Consider the following 23,226-nt stretch of genomic DNA (forward strand, 5'->3'; position numbering starts at 1 on the left):
TCAAACGCTGGTTTTGGGGGGAAATCCAGGTTGGTTTAGAGAAAGGGCAGGTTTTACCTGTCCCCAGCAGGAACAAGACCGGAGGCTGCGTTCCCCTCTCCCGCCGGGCAAGGAACGGGCTTTCTCCCTTCAGTGGGGCGAGCAGCCCTCGGGGGCCGGGCACAGCACCCCCTAACCCGGGGGAAGAGGGGCTCGGCCCCTTCGCGGTGGCCCCCTCCGGGCGAGGCCTGGCCCGCCGCCGCCCCCCGGGGAAGGGTCAATACCCGCCCCACGGAGCCCGCCGCTCACCTACCGCCGCCCGCCGCAGCCAGGCCGGGCCCTCAGGGCTGCCGGCACCGGGTCCGCCGCGTCGCCCGGGTGACGGCTCGAACCGGCGCCGCCATCTTCCTCCCCTCCCTCCCCTCCGCCGCCAACCGCCGCTCCAGAGCGCACTGCGCAAGCGGCTTCGCCTCACGTAATGACGCGCGGAGGGGCGCCATGATGGGAAGGTCAAGTCGAGCCCGGCCGCCCTCCTTCATGTGGCGGGGAGGACGCCATGTTGGGGAGGTCACGGCATGGCTGGAGCGGCGTGGGCGCCATGTTGGGGAGGTCGCGCTGAGGAGAAGGCGCCATGTTAGGGAGGTCGCTCTGTGAGGAGGCCATGGAGCGGCTCCTGCTTCCCCGCGACCGTACTGTTTGCGGCTTTCCGGGCTTCCTCGTCGGCCCCTGCTCGGGGAGGCACAACGGGATCCCCGGTTCCGTGCCCCAGGCGTTAAGAAGCGGCCATGTGGGGCTGGGTGTGATGGAAGCTGTGGTGTGGAAGCTGAGGGGGAAAGCAGCAGCAGGAGGGAGGGAAGCTCAGCAGTGTTACTTGAGGTACTGAGGGACACGGAGGTGTCCGGGTGAGGGTTGTGTCTCATTGCCCCATTAAAGCAGCCTGAAAAATCAATGACTCAATGAATCAATCAATAAACCCTAGAGAAATCAATATATCAATAAAACCTAAAAAATCAGTAAATCAATAAATAACCAATAAACCCAAAACCTCAATAGATCAATCAATAAATCTACCAATAAACCCTAAAAAACCCAATAAATCAATAAACCCTAAAAACGCAACAAATTGATCAACCAATAAACCCTAACAATAATAATCAATAAAGCCTAAAAAAATAAATCAATAAACCCTCAAAAAATCAATAATCGATAAATCAATCAATAAACCCCAAATTCAATCAATCAATCTGGCAATTAACCCTAAAACCCCTCAATAAATCAACCAATAAACCCTAAACAATAAGAAATCAATAAATCAATAAACCCTGAAAAAATCCATAATAAATCAATAAACCCTAAAAAATACGATAAATTAATAAACCCCCAAACCTCAATAAATCCATCAATAAATTCACTTTTTGGATGGGAGCTGCAGAACCTGCCCCAAAACCCTTCCTTTTGCCCCCAGACGCTGCAGTTGCGCTGATGGGTGTTCATGTCCTGGCTGCTTTCAGCCTGCGGTGACCCAAGGGATTTATGGGCTCTTTAACCTTTAATGGTGCATTTAGAGGTGTTCATCCTTGGCCACCGAGCCTGCACAAGGCACAGCTTTCCCGGTGCTTCCTTCTTCTCTTTGCCTTGGAAGTGGCCTTGAGCTCGGCTGCGCTCGGGATGGGATCAGGCTGCTCGGGACGGCCGCTTCCCGATGGATGCAGGAGCGCTGTGGTGTGGATCCGGCTGCAGAGCAGCCCCGCTTGCTTCACGCTGGTTTTCCCTGTGGTAGGAAGCGGTGGAAGTCCTTGCCGTGCCATCGCTGGCCAGTGGAAGTAAATGGAAGGAGCTGCTCGATCCTGCACAGCATCAAGCAGGTCCTGTGCGGTGGAACCCAGAGCCCGCAGCCAGCGCTGCAGAGAGGAATTCCACTTCTCCCATGGCAACATGGAGCCCCGGGATGGGACATGGCTGCACTGCTCGTGGGGCTTTGAATGGGAAGGAAGAGCTTTGTCAGGACAAGCGCTGGGTGTTGCCATGGATCTACGCTGTGCTGGGAGCCTTCCTTGGCCTGGCTTCCACAGGGAAGCTTTGCCCATCCATAGGCAGCCGATGCTGTGTCCTGGTGAGGAGGGATGCAGGAGCTGGTGGAAAACCAGCGTGAAGCAAGCGGGGCTGCTCTGCAGCCGGATCCACACCACAGCGCTCCTGCATCCATCGGGAAGCGGCCGTCCCGAGCAGCCTGATCCCATCCCGAGCGCAGCCGAGCTCAAGGCCACTTCCAAGGCAAAGAGAAGAAGGAAGCACCGGGAAAGCCGTGCCTTGTGCAGGCTCGGTGGCCAAGGATGAACACCTCTAAATGCACCATTAAAGGTTAAAGAGCCCATAAATCCCTTGGGTCACCGCAGGCTGAAAGCAGCCAGGACATGAACACCCATCAGCGCAACTGCAGCGTCTGGGGGCAAAAGGAAGGGTTTTGGGGCAGGTTCTGCAGCTCCCATCCAAAAAGTGAATTTATTGATAGATTTATTGAGGTTTTGGGTGTTTATTGATTGATTCATTGATTTTGGGGGGTTTATTGATTGATTCATTGATCTGGGGGGTTTACCGATTGATTTAGTGGGTTTTTAGGCTGCTGGTATGGGGCAATGAGACACAACCCTCACCCTGGAGACACTCAAGAGGTGAATACAGTCGTGTCTGTCATGGCAAGAAACAAGAGAAAATAACTAAATGATGTTTTATTTTGGGTTTAAAGGTTGGGGCTGAACACTGAGGAGCAGCTGAGGTGTTAATGGAGCAGAGGTGGGAAGGACAGACGGGTTGTGTGACCGGAATGAGAATGGCTAAATGAAGGGAAACCACCCCAAAACCTCGGGTGCTCCCAGACTGACCCCGGTCCTCCCGCCCGCCAGGGGGAGCGGCAGCGCCGCCTCTCCTCCTGCCACCCCCGGCTCGGCCGCACGTGCTCGCCCGCAGCGGCTCCCCGCGCACGCGCCTCCCGCCTCACCTCTCCCCGGGCCGCTCGCAGCGGGGCGCGCATGCGCGGTGCGCGGCTGGCGGCGGCGGAGGGCAATTAAAATGGAAGATGAGGAGGTCGCCGAGAGCTGGGAGGAGGCGGCCGACAGCGGGGTGAGCCCGGCGGCGGGGCCGGCACCGGCGGGCAGCGGGGCGAGGCGGAGTGGAGCGGGAGGGACCGACCGCCGGCGGGGCGCGGTCAGAGGGGCGGCGGGCCCCGAGCGTCTGCTAGGCCTCTTAAAGGGACCGCGGCCTCGCTCGGTGAGGGGGGCTGTGCCGGCCCCAGCGCCTCCCGCTCGCCACTTCTCCATCCCCTGGTGCTGTGAGAGCCGCTCCCCGCCCCTCCGGCAGCCCCCCGGTGTCCAGACACAGTTCTCTGTCCTTCCGGTCGTGTGGGGCTGAGGGCAGGGCGGCAGCGGCCGGGCCGGGACAAAGCTGCGGGCGTTGGGGAGCGTGTGGGGGGGCTGCGGGGCGCTGGGTCCCTCTGCTGAGCGGCCAAGGCAGGATAAGCCACGGTAAGCGCCGCAGGGTGGGCTGCGTCTGCCGGGGGCAGGGTCTCAGCCAAAGCCCCTTTTCCCCCTTGTCTCCGTGTTAACGTGCTGCTTCGCTAGGACAAACCGTGGCTCGTAGCGGAGGTTCTCGCCTGCTGTTAATAGCTCCAGAGCTGAGGCTCTGAAGCGTGAAATAAAGCCATTACTTTAGCAGGAGGGTAGGTTGGGGCCTGTGGGGGGCTCACACCGAGGGAGAGGAAACCGTTTACCAGGCACACTCCTGTCTGAATGCGTTCATTACCAACCAGAGGGCAAAAGGACTTTGTAACAATGACCTGGTGAAAGGCTGAGGCTGCTCGGGAGATTGGGTTACGTCTGCCCAGCGAGAGGGTGGCAAAATAGAGCCTGTAACTCAACCCATCCCCGAGCCCAGTGCTTGCCCTGTGCCAGGGCCTGGGGAGCCTTGTGCTGGGTGGTGCGGTTCAATCGCTCCATGAAGGGACATAACTCATGTCCCCAGCAATGCTGATAGCTGTGGCCTTGAGTAATGGTTTAAAATTGTAGGGCTGCTCAGATCCCGGCCAGTGGTTGTCTTTCCTCGCTGTCCTTTCCAGCCTGTACCTTGTAGGTGTGCTTCTAAAGCCCTTAGAAGGAAGAAGTCGTTCTGACCCCCTTTTCCAGTCCAAACTCGTGGGGTTTTTGTCTTCATCAAGCTCTCCCGAGGAGCTGCTGCTGCTCTTGCAGCTGCTTTGGCAGTTGTCAGGGCTTGGGGTGCCTGCAGAAGCAAAGGTGTCTGCAGCAGGAGCTCCTTTTGGGTAAGACAAGGGCCAAGAGCTGCCTCCTGGCATCTGTTGTGATTTAGAAAGGTGAATTCCAAGCCCTGCCTGGCAGGAAGGAGCCCCTCTGCTGCTGCTGGTGGCTGCAGGAAGCATGGTGGGATGGAGTGGGGCAGCCCAGCCTCTGCCTGACCAAGGGTTTTCATGGTCTCAATGGATATGGATGCAGTTGGTCTGTGCTGCTGTAGAATCAGAGCTACCAGAGGTGAAGAGCAGAGGATCAGAGGGCAGGAAGAGGCCATGCTGCAGAGCAGCAGCGCGACTGATTCACTTGTTGGCTGGTCTCTGTGCCTGAGCCCTGCTGCTGTTGTGGGCCTGGAGCCTGGGACCTGCCCGAGCGAGATGGGCCTCATGGTGGAGGTGAAAAAGGATGCCCAGGGAAGGGGTGAGGTGGCCAGGTCGTGTCAGCGCAGGGTACCTACATCTTCAGACAGGCTGAGAACATCGGGGCTGTTCAGCCTGGAGAAGAGAAGCTGTGGAGACCTCAGAGCAGCTTCCAGGGTCTGAAGGGGGCTCCAAGAATGCTGGAGAGGGGCTCTTCATCAGGGACTGGAGCGATAGGACAAGGGGTGATGGGTTCAGACTGAAACAGGGGAAGTTCAGGTTGGAGATAAGGCAGAAGCTCTTCGCTGTGAGGGTGCTGAGGCGCTGGCCCAGGGTGCCCAGAGAAGCTGTGGCTGCCCCATCCCTGGCAGTGTTCAAGGCCAGGTTGGACACAGGGGCTTGGAGCAAGCTGCTCCAGTGGAAGGTGTCCCTGCCTGTGGCAGGGGTTGGAGCTGGAGGAGCTTTAAGGTCCCTTTAACCCAAAGCAGGCTGGGATTCTGTGATTTTATTCTTCTGCTTTTATCTCACTTGCCGTGAATTGGAGGTGGCACAAGACAGATCCCAAGAAGGCACAAGCCAGCAGCAGCCAGTGCTCAAGAGGAATATGCCATAAAACATAAGTCACACATCAAGGAGCAGCTTTAAACGCAGACTCTGCTCCTTGTACTTCAAACACTTGAGGACCGGAGTTGCTATCATTTATGTTAGACCCTTCAGCACATCTCTGAGGGAGCAGCAGAGGTGTAGCAGATCCCTGATGGGCTTTGGTTTATGTTGCTTGCTTCTCACTGTGTAACTTGTTAATATTCCACCCAGATGGGTTCCTTAGGACGAAGAGCACATCAGATGTTAGTGCTGGTCCTGTTCTGGGTGTTAGGCTTGTGAACTTGTGCACAAGGCCTTCAAGAAGGTGGTTCCAGCTTGCCCAGAGATGCTGTGGCCTCCCGGTTACAATTCACCTCCCATCTCTCTTATAGATCTGCCTTCCAACAGAGGCAGCGCTCAGATCTCTTTAAGTTAAGGGGAAACCCCCCAAGAAACCTGTCGCAGACCTTCTGCCTTGGTTTGGTCAGTCAAGTGGCTGCAAAGCAGCTCCTCAAGCGTGTCTGCTGCTCTTGAGGTTGCCTTTTTGGGTCTTCACACCTTCAGTGTGGTTTCCGTTTGTGTTTTACCCCCCTGTGTCACTGGAGTTCCCCAGTGCTTGCCAGAGAAAGGAGCAGCTCGGGGTATGTGCCACCCCCTGAGCAACTGCGTGCAGCAGAGCTCTGGGGGACCTCTCCATCTGCGTTACCCCATTGCTGCCTCCTTACACCTTGAAAACGCCTATGGAATGGGGAGGTTTTGCTGCTCTGTGAATTACGGGTGGAAAACAGGGTGTAAATAACAACTGAAGTGTCTAAATGAGGAGTCTGGGTTAGTAAACACTCGGATGACTTCATACAGGGCTTTTGTGTGGCCTGGCTGCCTATAGGGAAGAGGGAATCACGGGTGAGAAAGGTCTATTTGGGACACCTCAGTCTATTTACCTGCCTAAACCTAGTAATTAAGCATCAGGTGGGAAGCTGAGCTCCAAAACTGGGCTGGAAGCCCCATGTCCTGGGTCACAGGGAGCCCTCAGTCTTGAACTGGTGCCCTTCAAGCTATTCAGGGATTGCTTATTCCTTTGTTAAGCAGGATTTGTATCAGTGTCATCTGAATTAGGAACTTGTGTTTTCCCTGCACAGATTCTGAGTTGAAATCAGTCTGGCAGCCCAAAATAGGTTAAAAACTGTAAAACCTGATCCTCTGGGGTGTCTTTTCTCCACCTCAGTTTGCTGCTGATGGACAGTTTGCTCCCAGCTGCTGCATCCAACCTTCCCACTGGCCCTTCACACCTATCCCATCGCAGTCCAGAGTCAAAGTCCCTTGCTCAAGCTGCTCCTTGCTTCACTGGTCACCACCAGCACGAGGAACTCGCCCTGATGATCTGCAACCCAGCCACTTGGGGAGGGTGAGAGCAGCTGAATGTGTGTCACTGACCTTTGTCCCTCCTGTGTGGGGACAGGGGCTGTCGCCTGCTTGTGTTGTGGCACTCGATGAGGACTCAAGGTGGGGAAGAAAACCTCCTTTTTGTCATCTCTAAAGTGGTCAGAGGGCCTGGATTTGAGCCTGCAGCAAAGGCTGAGTGTTCCCTGCTTGTAAAGGTTTTAGCTTTGAGTTGCTAAATGGGATTGAAGCCCAGAGAAGTCGAAAGGGAAGTGCTTCCATGTGCAATGCTGTGACTCCAGTCCAGCTTGTGCCAGCAGGGGAGGAACTGATGGGGTTTTGGTTTGCAGGAGCTGCACCCGGGAGGATCACTGCTGGGTTTTGATGTCAGGGCTGTGAGGATCACAGAATCCCAGCCTGGTTTGGGGTGAAGGGACCTTAAAACTCCTGCCACAGGCAGGGACCCCTTCCACTGGAGCAGCTTGCTCCAAGCCCCTGTGTCCAACCTGGCCTTGAACACTGCCAGGCATGGGGCAGCCACAGCTTCTCTGGGCACCCTGGGCCAGCGCCTCAGCACCCTCACAGGGAAGAGCTTCTGCCTAAGAGCTCATCTCAGTCTCCCCTCGGGCAGGTTCAAGCCATTCCCCTTGGCCTGTCCCTACAGGCCCTTGTCCCAAGCCCCTCTCCAGGTTTCCTGCAGCCCCTTTAGGATGGGGTTTGACTTCACGGACCAAAATGCTGTTTGTAAAGCTTTTGCTCACTGTTCCCTTTAGGTGTTTGCAGTATCACCAAAAGCTTAAAGCTGGGAAAGGAAAGTTTCTGTTCCTGCTGCTCAGGGTTGCTGGGGCAAAGGAGGTTTGTTTGGTAAGAGAAAATGATGTTTGCAGGTTGCAAATGGCTTTGGGGATGTTGCCCTAAGTCCTGCCCGTGTTGCTCAGACCTTGAGGAGCAGCTGGATGTGACCCTGTGCAGGGACATGGGTGCGGAAGGCAAAGGTGATCTTCAGGATTAAGGGTCCTTGGCAGAGGGCTTTTGCTAGGTCTTAATCTCCATTTTGCTTCTAGGTTGATAGAGGGTGTCAGTCAATTCCCTCTGCAGCCGAGAAGTGTCTGCCCCAAGTGCTTCCCTCCTCCTGTAACGTGTCCGTGCTGGGAATACCGTGTGGCGCCCGCCAGGCTTGGTCCCAAAAATACTCCCGTGTCTTGTTTGCCCGTATCCCGCTGCCAGGAGCGCTGTCTACCTATGGAAGATGTAAATGCCAGCGCAGCTGAGAAGCATCTGAGGCTGTCTCAGGCACCCTCCGCTGCCAGGGTTTAACATAAGCAGAGTAACACAGGGAATTAATTAATGGAGCAGTTTTGATTCCCAGGATAGCCTCAGGAGTTGCAATGTTCCAGTAATTAATAGAAGATTAATTTATCTTCAGAGCAAAGAAGTAGGTACCTAATGAGGAGTCGGCTTGGAGGTAGCAGAGGATTATCTGCTCCTGCTCAGACTTGATGGTGCTTTTGGTGAGTCTGTATCTGCTGCTGTGAGGGGTTAGGAATCAGGAGCAGCTTTGGTAACCTCAGCTCTGAAAACCTGGTTCTTGTCTGAAGAAGAGAATATGAGCCAGGCCTTGAAGTTCATCTCCTGTCCTTTAGAAGATGCCAGAGGATCTGGTGGTGCTCTGATCCACACAAGGCTTTGGTTCAGTTGGTGAAGGAGGATGCAGCTCCAGCCTCAATTCCCTCTTTCTGGGTTTGGTCTTACACATCGCTTGGGTGAGGAAGGATGGAGGGTTGTGCTCAGGGGGAATGTCCAGTAAATGCATCCCACACTGTGGTTAATGGTTTTCTAGAGCTGTGTATGTGACATGTTATCACCTATCTAGGAGAGCTTCCTGTATCCATGACTATCCTGGTGGCTGTCTCCTGGATTCCTCCAGTCACCTTGTTTGGGAAGTGGAGAGGAATTGTCCTCCTGGCAGAAGGGGTTGGTGTAAAGCCCAAACCTCTGCTTCCCTTCAGACATTCAGTCCTGGTTACTCACTGAACTGGAAATAAACCCCAGCCCTATGTTGTTATCCCTTCCCCTGCACCACCAGAGCTGGTGGTGTGTCCGTTCAGAGTCCTTGCTGGCAGGGATGGGAAGGATAATTCCATAGACATATCTAATGCATTACAGTTACTCCAACAAAGTTCTTCCAGCCACATTAGGGCTGACTCCAGCCTCTCCCTGTGCTTTGCAATACTCTGGAAAACTGGGTTTCCTTGGGAATGTGCCTCAACCCCACGTGATCCATGGGGACACCCCTTCTGAAGGGCACATTTCAGGGGTGTCGGGGGCAGCATCGGTCTCCAAGTACCCATAAGATCACTGAGCTATCCTCTGTGTTGGTGGGGTTCTTACTTGGGATGGGTCTGAGCAGCAGGTTTGTGTGTTGGTGTCTGTCCAACTGCCTTCCAGGACGTATCTTATCAATCCTTTTATGCATTGCTGTTTGTCCCGGGGTTAAAGGCTTGGAAGGATGGCTGGGATGGGGCTGGAGTTGTTTCCATGGTGTCCTCACCTACAAATGCAGCTTAAATGTCAAAGAACAGTGTCTTCTTCGTGCTCTGTGTGTGTTTGGGTCCTTTTTAGTCCCCAGACATAATAGCCCTAAAAATAGTTTGCTGAGATTCTTTGCTAATCCTTGGGGCGGGTGGTTTGAACTGGGGGGTGGGAAGTATAGAAATAAGGGGGGATTTGGGTATAGAAAGAAGTTGATTTGGGAAATAAAAGCCAGGAGAGCTTCCTAAGGAGATTCATGTCTGGGTTTGGGATCTGGCAATGTACAGCGTGATGCCCTGGGGTGCCAGCTCTGGTGGCCTCTCCTCTGGACTTGTGCCTTTGGGTTGTTGGAGTGCTCCTGGCATTCACCCGGCACGTCAGGGCCTAATTTTATCTCATTACCGCCCAGCTTGGTGGCAGCGTGACACAGCAGTGGGCAGGGAATGACATCAGCAGGCAAACACATCCCCATGGAGCAGCGGCAGGGAATTTCAGGGTGCTTTTTCGTTAGGAATGAGCCATGTCAAGGTGGTTCTGCTGCTCGGCTTCGTGCAGCGCGACCCATGTGAGAGGCTTGGTCTGGCAGTGTGATTCAGGGCTGCCTGCCTGCGTCTGTGATGCTCTCCACATCCAAACACCTCCACTTCAGACCCAGTTGTATTCAACACCCAGAGCTTGACTCTCGCTGAGGGAAAACGGGGTCAAGCCCTGCATTTCAAAGAGAGCACAACACTGAACACATCAAGAGGTGCATGTGAGGAGCGGGCTGCTGTTATTACACTAGCCTTTGCACACAAAGGGAGGCTCTCTGTACCCAATGGAGGCAGCTGGAATCCTCTCAGCAGCACGGCATCGTGTGAGACTAGCGTGGATGGGGTGAAGTGACACGTGTGTATTGGGGGTGATGGCTGTTCCATGGTGTTCTGCCAGGATCTTTATGTGTGGAGGAAGCAGAGCACATCGTGGCTCTGAGCTGATGTTGGACTTGGGGATGGTTTAGCTGCTCTTTAGTTTGCTCTTGGGTGAGGAGCCAGAGTGTGGTGGCTGGTGAAGAGCACTGGGTGACTGCTGACAACTGTGGAGGGATGTGGAGACCTCAGAGCAGCTTCCAGCATCTGAAGGGGCTCCAAGGATGCTGGAGAGGGGCTCTTCATCAGGGACTGGAGCGATAGGACAAGGGGTAACGGGTTAGAACTGAAACGGGGGAAGTTCAGGTTGGAGATAAGGCAGAAGCTCTTCCCTGTGAGGGTGCTGAGGCGCTGGCCCAGGGTGCCCAGAGAAGCTGTGGCTGCCCCATCCCTGGCAGTGTTCAAGGCCAGGTTGGACACAGGGGCTTGGAGCAAGCTGCTCCAGTGGAAGGGGTCCCTGCCCGTGGCAGGGGTTGGAGCTGGAGGAGCTTTAAGGTCCCTTTAACCCAAAGCAGGCTGGGGTTCCGTGAATGAGAGACAAAATACCAAGTGTTTTGCCAGCAGTTATCTGCACAGGAGTCAAGCAGACGTGGAAAGGAATTGTTTTGGGGAGCAATGTGTCCCAAGCACAGGTTTTGAAGGGTTCCTTGGGATACGTTTGTGTGTGTGTTAAGCAAAGCACAGGACTCTGTGTTTCTGGTAGGGGAAGCTGCAGGCTCTGGCGTCAGAGGATGTCTGTGTGTGTGTGTGAGGGTGTGCAGAGCTGCTCAGCCCTGTGACAGCCCCATTAATGAGGTGTTTGTCACCCGCTGAGGTCGAACCAAGGCTGTGCAATTACAGGCTCTCATAGTGCAGCACATGGACCACGACTTCAGCCCCAGGACTGACCTGCAGAGCCACCAGGACTCTGCAAGTGCGGCTTTTGGCAAACCCAGCTCCTGTGCCAGGGAGGAGCGAGCAGACAGAGCCTTCCTTGCATGGCTGTGCCCCATGGGCCTCACCATGGGCTGCTGAGCTTTCTTATGTGGTTCAGCCATGGCCCTTGAAGGTGCTTTCCCCACCCTGCATCGTCTTCCTGGCATCCCTCTCCTCTGCTGAAGGCTTTAATGAGGGATGTTCAAGGATGTTCCTTCCAGTTCACTGCTTCCAGATGCCCCAGGGACATGTGGTGAGCTGTTTGAGTTGGAAAAAGTGCTTTAAACACTCTTCTCCAGCAGGATACATCCTCTCCTGGTGTGGGCACGTGAGAAACCCCTTCCCCTTAGTTGGACTGTCATTGTTAGCCAGCAGCTGCTCTATGAGGTCTCCATCCTTGCTGGGATATCCATTTCCCTGCTGGCTGCTGATCCTTGGTTTTGCAGGTGGGAAGCAGCTCGTCTCATTCCATCCTCCCGAGCAGCACTGGGATGGGATTTTGCTCCCAGTGAAGAGGAAGGAACCCACAGGTTCTTTTGCCCTCGATGGGAGGCTCTAGCCATAACCTGGCCTCCAGTCCCTGGTTTTGTTCTTGCACATCACTCATCACCTTCCAATACAGAGACTGAGAGAAAATTCAACCTCCCACCTTTTGTCTGCCTAAACCACTTAAGAGTTATTTCATGGATGCTGGCCTGCTTAAAGCCAGAGAACCCCAGACTGCTTTGGGTTGGAAGGGACCTTTAAGCTCTTGCAGCTCCAACCCCTGCCACGGGCAGGGACCCCTTCCACTGGAGCAGCTTGCTCCAAGCCCCTGTGTCCAACCTGGCCTTGAACACTGCCAGGGATGGGGCAGCCACAGCTTCTCTGGGCACCCTGGGCCAGCGCCTCAGCACCCTCACAGGGAAGAGCTTCTGCCTAAGAGCTCATCTCAGTCTCCCCTGTTCTGGCAGGTTCAAGCCATTCCCCTTGGCCTGTCCCTACAGGCCCTTGTCCCAAGCCCCTCTCCAGGTTTCCTGCAGCCCCTTTAGGCACTGGAGCTGCTCTCAGGTCTCCCCTTCAGGAGCCTTCTCTTGTCCAGGCTGCCCCAGCCCAGCTCTCTCAGCCTGGCTCCAGAGCAGAGCTGCTCCAGCCCTCGCAGCATCTCCATGGCCTCCTCTGGCCTCGCTCCAGCAGCTCCACGTCCCTCTTGTGCTGCTGCCCCAGAGCTGGATCAGGGCTGCAGGGGGGGTCTCCCCAGAGCACAGCAGAGGGGCAGGATCCCCTCCCTGAGCTGCTGCTCCCGCTCTGGAGGTGCAGCCCAGCACACGGGGGGGGTTCTGGGCTGCGTGACCAAGCACAAACGCTGTGGTTTGGCACCTTGTTGTGACTTGTGTTCATTCCCTGCTTACTGGGGCAGCAGGGAATTACTGTGCAAACCAGTTTCTACCCTGGGTTGTGCCTGTTGTGGTTTCTGACAGCAGGGCAGGGAGCTCACGGTGTAGTTGAGCAAACCAGCCCCAAAAGTGGAGCAGCTGCATCCTGCCAGGAGCTTGGAATTCCTGCAGTATTGCCAGTTATCAGCTGATGGAACTGGGACACTCTCAGGTGGCTTTGTTCCCCTTTTCATTGATGGTTAAACACATCATTGCGTCAGTGAGGATCCTGGAAGCTGGCTCTGTTTTCCTGGTTAGCCAAGAGTCCCTGCAGAATTGCTCCAATTGCAAAACACAGACACCTTTGGGAAGGTAAATCCAAGCCTGGGACAGAAGTTGACGTGCTTAGAATCGCGCTCGGTTGGCACTGGGGGTCTTTGCAATGTCTTTATGCCCATGGATGACTGCAGCGATGGTGCAGAGGGGAGAAGCACAAGGAGGCTCAGCTCTGCTCTGCTGCTCGGGTGCATCGGGGCAGGGCAGGGTTTGGGAAGGAGGGCTCTTTGCAGCAGGAATGTGGCCCTGCCGGCCAGGCCTCCGGATGGCTGCAGGCTGCGGGGCTGAAACCAGGCACGTAGAACGATGTGCATCGGCCCGGCCGGCGCCTGCTGCCGCTGCTGCTCTGCCTGAGAGGTTTGGTGCCAGCTCCTGCTCGCATCCGGGAATACCTCCCTGCGTGTTCCCGTGGCTCCTCACCCTGATAGAGCTGTCCTGCCAGCTGAAGCGCTTGCAATGAGCCATGAGTGCCCCGCGGCTGCCCTCGTGCCGTGACACACAAGACCCACGGCTTGCTGGAGGTGTATTCATGGCTATGGATGTAGGTGGTGGCTTGGCTCTTGTCTGCCTCTTGATTTGCAAGTCATCCTCAGATGGAGACACGCACTCTGTTTGTGCCCCCTTTATGGTTTCAATGTAAAGTGGAATGAAATATGGGTGCAGACAGGCTTAAACTCCAATCCTTGAGATGAACCTTCAGGTTTTCATGCTTCATCTTCTTCCTTTCTAGGAGATAGACAGACGGTTGGAGAAGAAGCTGAAGATCACCCAGAAGGAAAGGTAATGGTGCTGCACGGCTTGGTTCAAAACCCAACCTTCTTTTCCTGAGGTGTGGGGAGAGGGGACAGCAGGGAAACGGCTTCAAACAGGAGAACACGCCGAGTTCCCAGGTCAGAAGCAGGGAATTCCGTGCTCGTGCCACTAGATGGCCCTTTCCATCCATAACAGGGGAGTGCAAAGCTGCTTGGAGTGAGTTTATTTCAGAGCTGGGTCTTCCAGGCTGGCTGTAGCTCAGCTCTGGAGAAGCCAGGTAAGAAACAGACACTGAGGGTGAGTCAGGTAATCCCGGCTCACGGCCCTGGGATGGCTTGACAGGTCTTGCATCAGTGAGACTCTCTCTTCCTGCTTGCGTTGGGTTGGGTTGGGATGGGATGGGGGGGGTGTTACTGCCTCTTTGTAATCGCCTCTGACAAGTCTGTTGTGGTGATGGGTTTGTTTTCAGCCCTTTGATTCCTGGGAGGCCACTTAAGGAGTCGTGGTGCGACTTCCCTGGGAGTGCCACACAGAGAAGGGACCATAGCAACAATGGGGATGGTAACAGGGACCAAGGCTGGCTCTGAGGTGTGAAATGGCAGCTTGGGCTGGGTGTCCTGATGAGGGCAGCCCTAGCAGGGAATGGAATCGTGGTGCTGATACCAATATCTTCACATAGAAGCACCAAACCTTCAGCCCAGGATCTGCTTCCCTTTGCTTGAAGATGTGGAAGGCAGAAGGGACTGAGTTTCCATCCCCTACTGAGCTGCTCTAGTTTAGGGTTACAAATACAACAGGGTCTTTAATTATCACAGGCTGCCTCTTAATCACAGGATGACATCCGACAGGCAGGAATTCCCATGGAGAGCAGGAAAACCCGCTCGGTGCCGGGAACCAGAACCAACCTCCTGTTTATCTCTTTGCACCAGCAGAAAGTCCAAATCTCCTCCTAAAGTGCCGATCGTGATTCAGGACGACAGCCTCCCCGCAGGGCCTCCCCCCCAGATCCGCATCCTCAAGAGGCCGACCACCAACGGCGTGCTCAGCAATCCCAACTCCGCCAGCAGGCCGGCCTTCCCGGTGAAATCCTTGGCGCAGCGGGAAGCGGAGTACGCGGAAGCCAGGAAGCGAATACTGGGCAGCGCCAGCCCCGAAGAAGAGCAGGAGAAACCCATCCTGGATAGGTGAGAGCAGCTCCCTGTGCACACTGTGTGCTCCTTGTGAGCGAGCGAGCTGCCTGAACAGAAGCTCCTTGAAGAGCAAAGTGAGGCCATCAAGGAGAAGGCGGTGCTTTGTGAGCAAGCAGGGAGTCCTAAATCTCAAATAGATGGGACGTCAGGGAAGTGCCTGCTGTGGCTGTTCAGGTGATCTTTGATCCCTGGACGAGCATGCTGGGGGGAAAGAGGCGTGTGGACAGCCAGTGTTCATAGAATCCCAGCCTGGTTTGGGTTAAGGGACCTTAAAGCTCCTCCAGCTCCAACCCCTGCCATGGGCAGGGACCCCTTCCACTGGAGCAGCTTGCTCCAAGCCCCTGTGTCCAACCTGGCCTTGAGCACTGCCAGGGATGGGGCAGCCACAGCTTCTCTGGGCACCCTGGGCCAGCGCCTCAGCACCCTCACAGGGAAGAGCTTCTGCCTAAGAGCTCATCTCAGTCTCCCCTGTTCTGGCAGGTTCAAGCCATTCCCCTTGGCCTGTCCCTACAGGCCCTTGTCCCAAGCCCCTCTCCAGGTTTCCTGCAGCCCCTTTAGGCACTGGAGCTGCTCTCAGGTCTCCCCTTCAGGAGCCTTCTCTTCTCCAGGCTGCCCCAGCCCAGCTCTCTCAGCCTGGCTCCAGAGCAGAGCTGCTCCAGCCCTCGCAGCATCTCCATGGCCTCCTCTGGCCTCGCTCCAGCAGCTCCACGTCCCTCTTGTGCTGCTGCCCCAGAGCTGGATCAGGGCTGCAGGGGGGGTCTTCCCAGAGCACAGCAGAGGGGCAGGATCCCCTCCCTGAGCTGCTGCTCACGCTCTGGAGGTGCAGCCCAGCACAGAGGGAGGTTCTTCCTTGTTTATCCCAGCAGGACATTTCTTCATCTGCCCTGAGGGTTTAGACTTGAGGAAACCACCACGTACAGAAGGGTGGGTGTCAATGCTCTTTACTGCACACAGGTCACTTGGAGGCATTGTGCTGTGAGTTCGTTGGATAGAATCCTAAGTGCTGGTTTGGGTTTGGTCACATTCCTTGTCCCAGGGAGTGATGTGCACTGATTGTTCCGTGGTGGTGGCTTCCCACTGAGGTGGGTGCAGGATCAAGCATCCCAGGCTGGAAGGGACCTCAGGGGTCACCAGATCCAACCTCCTCCTCTGACCTCCTCTCTCCTTGCAGGCCCCCGAGGATCTCCCAGCCAGAAGACACCAGGCAGCCCAACAATGTGATTAGGCAACCCCTGGGTCCTGACGGCTCCCAAGGCTTCAAGCAGCGCAGATAGAGGCGGGCAGGAGGGAGATGCTGCTGTGGGAGGCAGCACTCGCTGCCCTGCGTCGGACTTGAGCAAAGGGAACTCCCTGGGTTCTTTGCACTGTGATCCCCTTTGCTCTGCCCACTGTGACCTTCATCCCCACGCACTGTGACCTCCCCTCGCCACCCACTGTGACCGACAGACGGCGAAGGGCTGTCCCCACGTGGCTGGGACGACGGGGGGGGGGGTGTTAAAGGACTCGGATGGGTGCAGGGAGCCGCGGGCGCGGTGCTTGGGCTGCAGCTGGCGCCAGCAATAACGTTTGTCGTCCTCGTCACCCGGGATTTAAGGAAGCAAAACCCCTGGGAATGCTCCTCAGACGCACGTGTTGTCCTTATCACCATAGGAGCGAGTTCTGGTTCAAAGGATCTCGCCTTATTTCATGTCCTCTTTGCTGTCTGTGTGGCGGAGCAGCGGAGCACATGGGATGGGTTTGAGCTCTTGGGGTTCATTGTGAGAGGGAGTTAAGCTTCCAACAAGGAATTTCAATGAATTGCTGCAGCTTTTCCCAGCTTGCCTTTGGCAGCTGCTTGCTTCTCCTTCTCCATTTCCACTTCTGCCAAGCCCAGGGGGTGCAGACTCCAGATTCCCACCTTTGGGAGCCGTCGGAGCCTGATGACCGAGTTTACATCCCGCTCCTGGTAGAGCTTGGCTGGTGTTTTCTGCTGGCTTTGAGGAAAAGCTTCAAATCATCTTCTTTTTGGTTGTTTTTTTGGCTTTCTTTTTGTATTTGGGGAGCCGGGAGCGTGCCCCTATCCCAGGCAAACGCTTCCCACCTGGCTGAGAGCACCAGGAGGTGACAGATTAGGAATCCATTGCATGGAGGAGAAGGTGCTGCTGTGATCCGTGGAATGAGGCTTGTCATGTGGCCAGGGAATGGGATGTCCCATGGCTCTGACTCCGCGTGTCACAGATGGTCACGGTACGAGCTGCGTTCCCTCCCGGAATCACAGACATCAGGGAAGAAACCCAGCACTGGATAAAGTCTGGATGATTCCCACCATCGTACCGGCGGCTGCTGGGAAGCGATATTCCTCCTCCAGCTCCCAGGAAGAGGACAGGGAGGCTGGTGATGGTGAAAACACGGATATTCCCCCCTGGATGAAGCTGACCTACCTTAATATTGAGGGATGAGATGAACACTAAATGCTCATCCTGGAGGGAACGGGACCTGGAAAACCATTGCTGGTTCTGGGCACGTGTTTGTGCCGCTTCGTGCTCAGTAGGTTCAGGGGTAAAGGAGTGAATCCCGGTGTCCTCCACGTGCAGGGAAGTGCCTGGACACCCACAGACGTGTTCAACCCAACCCCAGACGGTCAAATAAACCTACCTGTGTCTCACCGAACCCGTTAACAGCACTAATGGGCTCATTCAAGCACTGAGGATGGTGGCGAGGGGGTGGCGGGCAGGGATCTCCTGGGTATCCCCGTGTTTTTTGGGGGGGGGGGGTCCTAGTGTCAGGCTGAAGCCCTGGGGGGAGCGGGAGAGGGGAAAGACATCAGCAATAACCGCAGTCACCGCGCCTTTCCTTAATGATTACCCCAAATAGCTTTGAATAGCCCCAAATCCAGTGGGGTTTGGTGTAGCTGATCAGTGTTCAAGTCGCTGCCTCCGAAATGTCCCATCTCCGGCACTGAACCCCCCCCTCCAAGCTCCATCACCGGAATCTCCATCTCCAGCACCCAAACCTCCCATCTTGTCACTGAAATCTCCATCTCCAGCACCAAAACCTCCTTTTCCAGCACCGATCTCTCCCGGCTCCTCCATCCCGGTGACCAGGAGCTGGCCGGCCCGCGGGCAGGGCTTGGCGGCGTTCCTGCGGGAAGCCCCTTCATCCCGGGAATGCTGAGGATGACCACGGTACCACGTGTGTTTTCACCCCCTCCCCCCAAAAAAACCCGTGCGCCGTGAAGAAAACGTTTTATAAAGTTGTATTTTAAATAAATGTCTTTAAACTTTTAACGACAAAATCTGTTTGGTTCTGCTTTATCCATCCCCATTCCAAAGGGACCGCTGCAGGAAGGGGGTTGGTGATGGATGAGCTCCCAGTGTGAGCAGAGCCTTAAAAATCCCTTGGGAAGGTAAGAAAAGGGAAGGGTTTTGGCCATTGTGCTGGTATGAAGCCGAAAAGGTGGAATTTTGTCCCATTTTTGGGCTCGCTGAGGAGGGGGAAGGAGCAATGCTCAGAGGGAAGATGTGGTTTGCAGAGCTGGCATGAGCTGTGCCTGGACGGCCTCCCACCATGGAGGGGGGAAAAAAGGGATAATTTAATTAATTAATTTTAATAATAATAATGATGATAATTTAATAAATTAATTTTAATTAAGTAAATTAATGTAATTAATTGAATGTTCTTAATGCTCTTGCCATGTGCTGACGTCCCTGCTTGGTGCTGTGCTGGATGACCGTTGGAGGAGCAGGGTAAGGGGCTGTTGGGTGCCTCTGGCTGAACTGAGGTGTGCTGGCAGCTCCCAGCGGCCCCGGCTCCCTTTTAATTCTTACTAATTAATTGTTATCAATTAATTGTTATTAAATAATTATTTATTTCTTATTAATTCATATTTTAATGTCCTTTAACGATGAAATCGGTTTAAAACGTGTCTCAGTGACTGCGGCACAGGCTGCTTCCCAGTCCCCCCGCCAACCCCTTGCAGTGCACCCTCCCGCCCGCCAGGGGGCGCGGCGACGGCAGTGGCGGCTGCTGAAGCCCCTCCCCTCCACCCCACCCATTGCGAGCAGGGCGGTACCATGGAGGCGGCGGGGCAGAGCGGCGCCGCAATGGCGGCGGCGGCGGAGGAGTACGAGGCGGTGTTGTGTGTGAAGCCGGCCGTGCACGTCTACCGCCTGCCGCCGCGGGCCTCCAACCGCGGGTACAGGTGCGGCCTCCGCCGTCCCCACAGCCCTGCCCGGTGCTTCGGTCCCCGCAGAGGGGCCCATGGCGCTCTCCTGGCGTGGGGGACCGCGGGGTGCTCGGGAGCTGCCCCTCCTCCGTGCCCCGTACCCCTCATCCGCCATCCCTGCCCCTGAGGGCTATGAGGCAAGCAGGGCCCTGCACCCCCAAGAAGCTGCTTTCTTGCTGCCGAAAGGGAAGCGAAACCTCTTGCTCGGTCCCTGCCGGCTGTTTATGCGGGCTGCAGCCCTTTTGGGGTGAAGCGAGAGGTGTCCGGAGGAGCTTCCTCCTTCCAGAGGTGCAGGGGGGTCTCTCGGTGCTGTTGCTGAGGCAGATGGGCTCCATGGGGATGTTACCGTGGGTCTGGATGTGCTGTTTCCTCATCCTCCAGGGCTGCGGAGTGGCAGCTGGAGCAGCCGGCGTGGAGCGGCAGGATGCGGGTCACAGCCAGGGGCAGCGTTGCCTTCATCAAGCTGGAGGATAAGAGCACGGGTAAGGAGGGGAGAAGGGGCTGGATCCATCAGATCCCTTCTCACCGCAGCTACTGCAGGGGGATGTGTCCAGAGGAGGCCATGGAGATGCTGCGAGGGCTGGAGCAGCTCTGCTCTGGAGCCAGGCTGAGAGAGCTGGGCTGGGGCAGCCTGGACAAGAGAAGGCTCCTGAAGGGGAGACCTGAGAGCAGCTCCAGTGCCTAAAGGGGCTGCAGGAAACCTGGAGAGGGGCTTGGGACAAGGGCCTGTAGGGACAGGCCAAGGGGAATGGCTTGAACCTGCCCGAGGGGAGACTGAGATGAGCTCTTAGGCAGAAGCTCTTCCCTGTGAGGGTGCTGAGGCGCTGGCCCAGGGTGCCCAGAGAAGCTGTGGCTGCCCCATCCCTGGCAGTGTTCAAGGCCAGGTTGGACACAGGGGCTTGGAGCAAGCTGCTCCAGTGGAAGGGGTCCCTGCCCGTGGCAGGGGTTGGAGCTGGGGGAGCTCTCAGGTCCCTTTAACCGAAACCATTCCATGGTTCTGTTGTTTTTCCAGGGGAGCTTTTTGCCCAGGCACCAGTGGAGCAGTTCCCTGGCATCGCTGTGGAGAGTGTGACAGACTCCAGCAGATACTTTGTCATCCGGGTGGAAGATGGGAACGGTACGTCCTGATCCATGGGGCACGTGTTGGGGGAGTCACCTCAGGACATCCTCATTGCCCTCACTACTCTCATTTGTGAAGGATTCTTGCTTTCAAGTGCCAAATATTCCCTGCATCCAGTGGCAGAGGGATGAGTTCTGTCACTCCCATGGTTCAGACATGCTCTGGCCTCCACCAGGAGTTAAAACCGACTTGATCTTGTTGCTTGGGGTTGGCATGAGGATGCAGGATCATCATCCTGATGCCTCCCTCTGCTTTCACTCACTTATGGGAATGTAAAAGCTGGTTTTACTCACCCTGCCTCAGCACCCTCACAGGGAAGAGCTTCTGCCTAAGAGCTCATCTCAGGCTCCCCTCTGGCAGGTTCAAGCCATTCCCCTTGGCCTGTCCCTACAGGCCCTTGTCCCAAGCCCCTCTCCTGGTTTCCTGGAGTCTTCAGGAGCCTTCTCTTCTCCTGTCCATACAACCAGCAAACAGAAGATATTCCCAGCCTTGTATCTCAGCCTCCATGGGCCCAGCTCCTGCTGGAGGAGGCGTCAGGCACGATGGGATGTCCCATCCCTCTTCCTCAGCTGCTTTGCAATTCCAACCCTTCCCGTTCCTCCTTTCCAGGCCGCCGTGCTTTTATTGGAGTTGGCTTTGTTGACCGAGGGGATGCTTTTGACTTCAACGTTGCTCTCCAGGACCACTTTAAGTGAGTTTGTGCCTCTCCCTGTGTCTTCTCAGCTCCATTTTTGTGTCAGTGTTCACCAGAAGTGGTGGAGAGGAAGTGGGAGGCACACTTGAGTGATGTGAAGAGGTGGAAACCGCTGTTTCGCTGTGCAGGCAGCTCTCCTTCACTCAGATACTGCCCACTCTGCATTAGCAGCGTCCCAAACTGGGCTTCCCAGTCCAAAACTGGGCAAATTCCTTAATTCCTTTCCTTCTTTTCTCATGCCATCTGTAAGGGGCTGCTCCTGCAGCACTGGGATGCTGCTGCATTGCTCCAGCAGGGAAGGTGGCAGCTCCCATCCAGCACCTCTGAATCACTGCTGCCAGGCAGAGGGGGATGATTTGGGGCTGGATTGATCCGGGAGAGCCTCAGGCTGGTTCCTGACGTCTCCTTTCCTGCTTCTCTGGTTGCTGCAGGTGGGTGAAGCAGCAGAGTGAGCTGGCCAGGCAGGCCGAGAACCCCGAGCAGGGCCCCAAACTGGATCTGGGCTTCAAGGAGGGACAAACCATCAAACTCAACATTGCGGTGAGGAGCTCTTCCAGCTCAATCCCACCTTTCCCTTGGGTGGAACAAGAGGAAGCAGCAGCTTGTCCCCAAAATCCCTGCGCAGAGCCCTTCATGGTAACGCTGCAGGCAGGGATTTGGTTGTGTTACGATTCCCAGTTCCAGAGCTGGGTCTGTGGGTTCGTGGTGGGGATTTGAGGGTAAACCCATCCTTGGTCTGACCCCTTTTGCAGTGGGATATTGCTGCAAAGCGGGTTTTTCCCCCAGGATCAAGGGGTTTGGCTTTGGGAAGCTGTGGCTGGGAGGAATCACACTCTGGCTCCGGGTTTAAACCCAAATTTGCCTCTTTTCTTTCAGAACATGAAGAAAAAGGAAGGAGCAGCGGGAACCACCAGACCCCGTCCTGTGGCTCCTGGAGGCCTGAGCTTGCTCCCACCACCTCCTGGAGGAAAACTTCCTTCTGGAGAGCACCCATCTTCACTCCCCAATCCTACCCAGCTGCCAGGCACCCCCATCACAGGTCCGTGCTCGCGCAGCGGTGGCTGTAAAGCTCTTCAGGCTCTGTTTTATCCATCAAAATGGGGGAAACAGCTGGGAATTGGGGAATAAGAGTGGGAAATAACCCCTGGTGTTTGTTTTCTCTTTTCCTGACTTCCCTGGTGCCGACAGACTCCCTCTTGTCCTGGCCACAGCCGACTGCTGCTCCCGCTGCCTCCACCAGTGATGTGTGGGGAGACTTTGCCAAAGCTTCAGGGTGAGGCCCTGTGGGGTTTGATTCCTGCTCCTTTCCCTGGATGTGGGGTTTGATTCCTGCTCCTTTCCCTGGATGTGGGGTTTGGTTCCTGCTCCTTTCCCTGGATGTGGGGTTTGATTCCTGCTCCTTTCCCTGGATGCGGGGTTTGATTCCTGCTCCTTTCCCTGGATGTGGGGTTTGATTCCTGCTGCTTTCCCTGGATGTGGGGTTTGATTCCTGCTCCTTTCCCTGGATGTGGGGTTTGATTCCTGCTCCTTTCCCTGGATGTGGGGTCTGATCCATGCTCCTTTCACTGGACAAACCCATTGTGGGGTTGGGGGGCATAGCTGCACCCAAGCACCCCTTTGGGATTTCAGAGCAGCTCTGACTGTTGCACATTGCCTCAGTGCGGCGCAGGGCTGTGGGTGCTGCCTTCCTCTTCCTCCCCATCTTCCTCTGGGAAGTTTGGGCTGATCTTGCAGGACCCTCCCTGTGTCCCGTGGGCCCTTTTGGCATCTAAAACCTGATTTTCCCCCTTTTTCTTCTCCAGGTCAGCTTCTACCCAGACAAACACCGGCTGGGTTCAGTTCTGACCCCATCCTCTCAGCTGCTCTTCCCTGCACGGGTGCTGGGATCATTGGGATTCCTTCAGGACCAAAGCAGCAGCTTCGGGACACCCCGCTCCTGCCCTTAAATCCCGCCTGGCATCCAAACCCTGCAGTAAATGCCAGGAAGCAAACACACACGTGCCTTCAAACGCTCCACACCAGTGCTCTCTCTTGGGGGGCTTTCCGGCCTGGATCGCAGGAAACCTCCCGAGGCTTCTCCATTGGGAAGAACAAGCCATCAGCTTCATCACCTCCCCTTGATCACGAGAGGGGGAGGGAGTGCTCCCAGCGCTGGATTTTACTAAAGGTTTATGTGCTGGAGCTGCTCCACGTGTATCTGGGCTGGAAAATCCCTTCCCTCCATGGGAGCATCCTCCTGGATTCATCTCACCTGCACGATCCTGACGAATGCAACGCTGAGCGTCGCCCTGATCTCCTCCTGAGTGCTTACCTCCACGGTGCAGGGGGTGGGGAGCTGGACCTCTGCCTTTCCATGCTGCAATTCCTCATTTCTTGCTGGGGGAACTTTGTTTTTCCCGCTGTCTTTTGGGAAGACGCGGTTTTACCTCGTCAGTTTATGAAGGACGGGACGTCGTTGGTCTCTTTGACAGAGCTGGGCTTGAGATTCCTCTTGACACAAATAAATATTTTCTTACCTATTTCTATGGTGCTTTTTTGGGGTCCAGAATCCTGCTCCTGTTTTATTTTTCCCAGTGTTTTGGGTTTGCATGGCTTCCATTCCCAACTGGATGATGGTG

General features: G+C 55.7%; 3 protein-coding genes across 5 annotated transcripts in view; 2 read left to right on the forward strand and 1 right to left on the reverse strand.

Moving 5' to 3' along the window:
• Window positions 1–403, reverse strand: part of FBXO42 (F-box protein 42) — a 50,316-nt gene extending 49,913 nt beyond the window's left edge. The window contains exon 1 of one of the 2 annotated variants that reach the window (XM_080631134.1): window positions 289–403. The gene's annotated coding sequence lies outside the window, so the exon portion shown is untranslated. The remainder of the gene's footprint in view (window positions 1–288) is intronic. The other variant, XM_080631135.1, reaches the window with a different exon arrangement.
• A 405-nt stretch (window positions 404–808) lies between these two features.
• On the forward strand, window positions 809–17,379 carry SZRD1 (SUZ RNA binding domain containing 1). 2 transcript variants are annotated; one of them, XM_080631149.1, is made up of 5 exons: window positions 809–855; window positions 2,726–3,099; window positions 13,378–13,427; window positions 14,330–14,584; window positions 15,762–17,379. In XM_080631149.1, the coding sequence occupies exons 2-5, from the start codon at window positions 2,818–2,820 to the stop codon at window positions 15,862–15,864; spliced, it is 690 nt and encodes a 229-aa protein (XP_080487275.1). In that variant the 5' UTR covers window positions 809–855; window positions 2,726–2,817; the 3' UTR covers window positions 15,865–17,379. The 2 variants fall into 2 exon arrangements, with proteins under 2 accessions (XP_080487275.1, XP_080487276.1); XM_080631150.1 differs by having other exon boundaries at window positions 14,333–14,584.
• Window positions 17,380–18,656: 1,277 nt separating this feature from the next.
• On the forward strand, window positions 18,657–23,127 carry NECAP2 (NECAP endocytosis associated 2). Its single transcript, XM_080631148.1, has 8 exons — window positions 18,657–18,770; window positions 19,176–19,276; window positions 19,807–19,911; window positions 20,524–20,605; window positions 21,040–21,148; window positions 21,485–21,647; window positions 21,797–21,881; window positions 22,411–23,127. The coding sequence occupies exons 1-8, from the start codon at window positions 18,673–18,675 to the stop codon at window positions 22,451–22,453; spliced, it is 786 nt and encodes a 261-aa protein (XP_080487274.1). The 5' UTR covers window positions 18,657–18,672; the 3' UTR covers window positions 22,454–23,127.
• The last annotated feature ends 99 nt before the right edge of the window (window positions 23,128–23,226 follow it).

Source organism: Psittacula echo (assembly GCF_963264785.1).
Source record: "Psittacula echo genome assembly, chromosome: 17".
NCBI lineage: Eukaryota > Metazoa > Chordata > Aves > Psittaciformes > Psittacidae > Psittacula > Psittacula echo.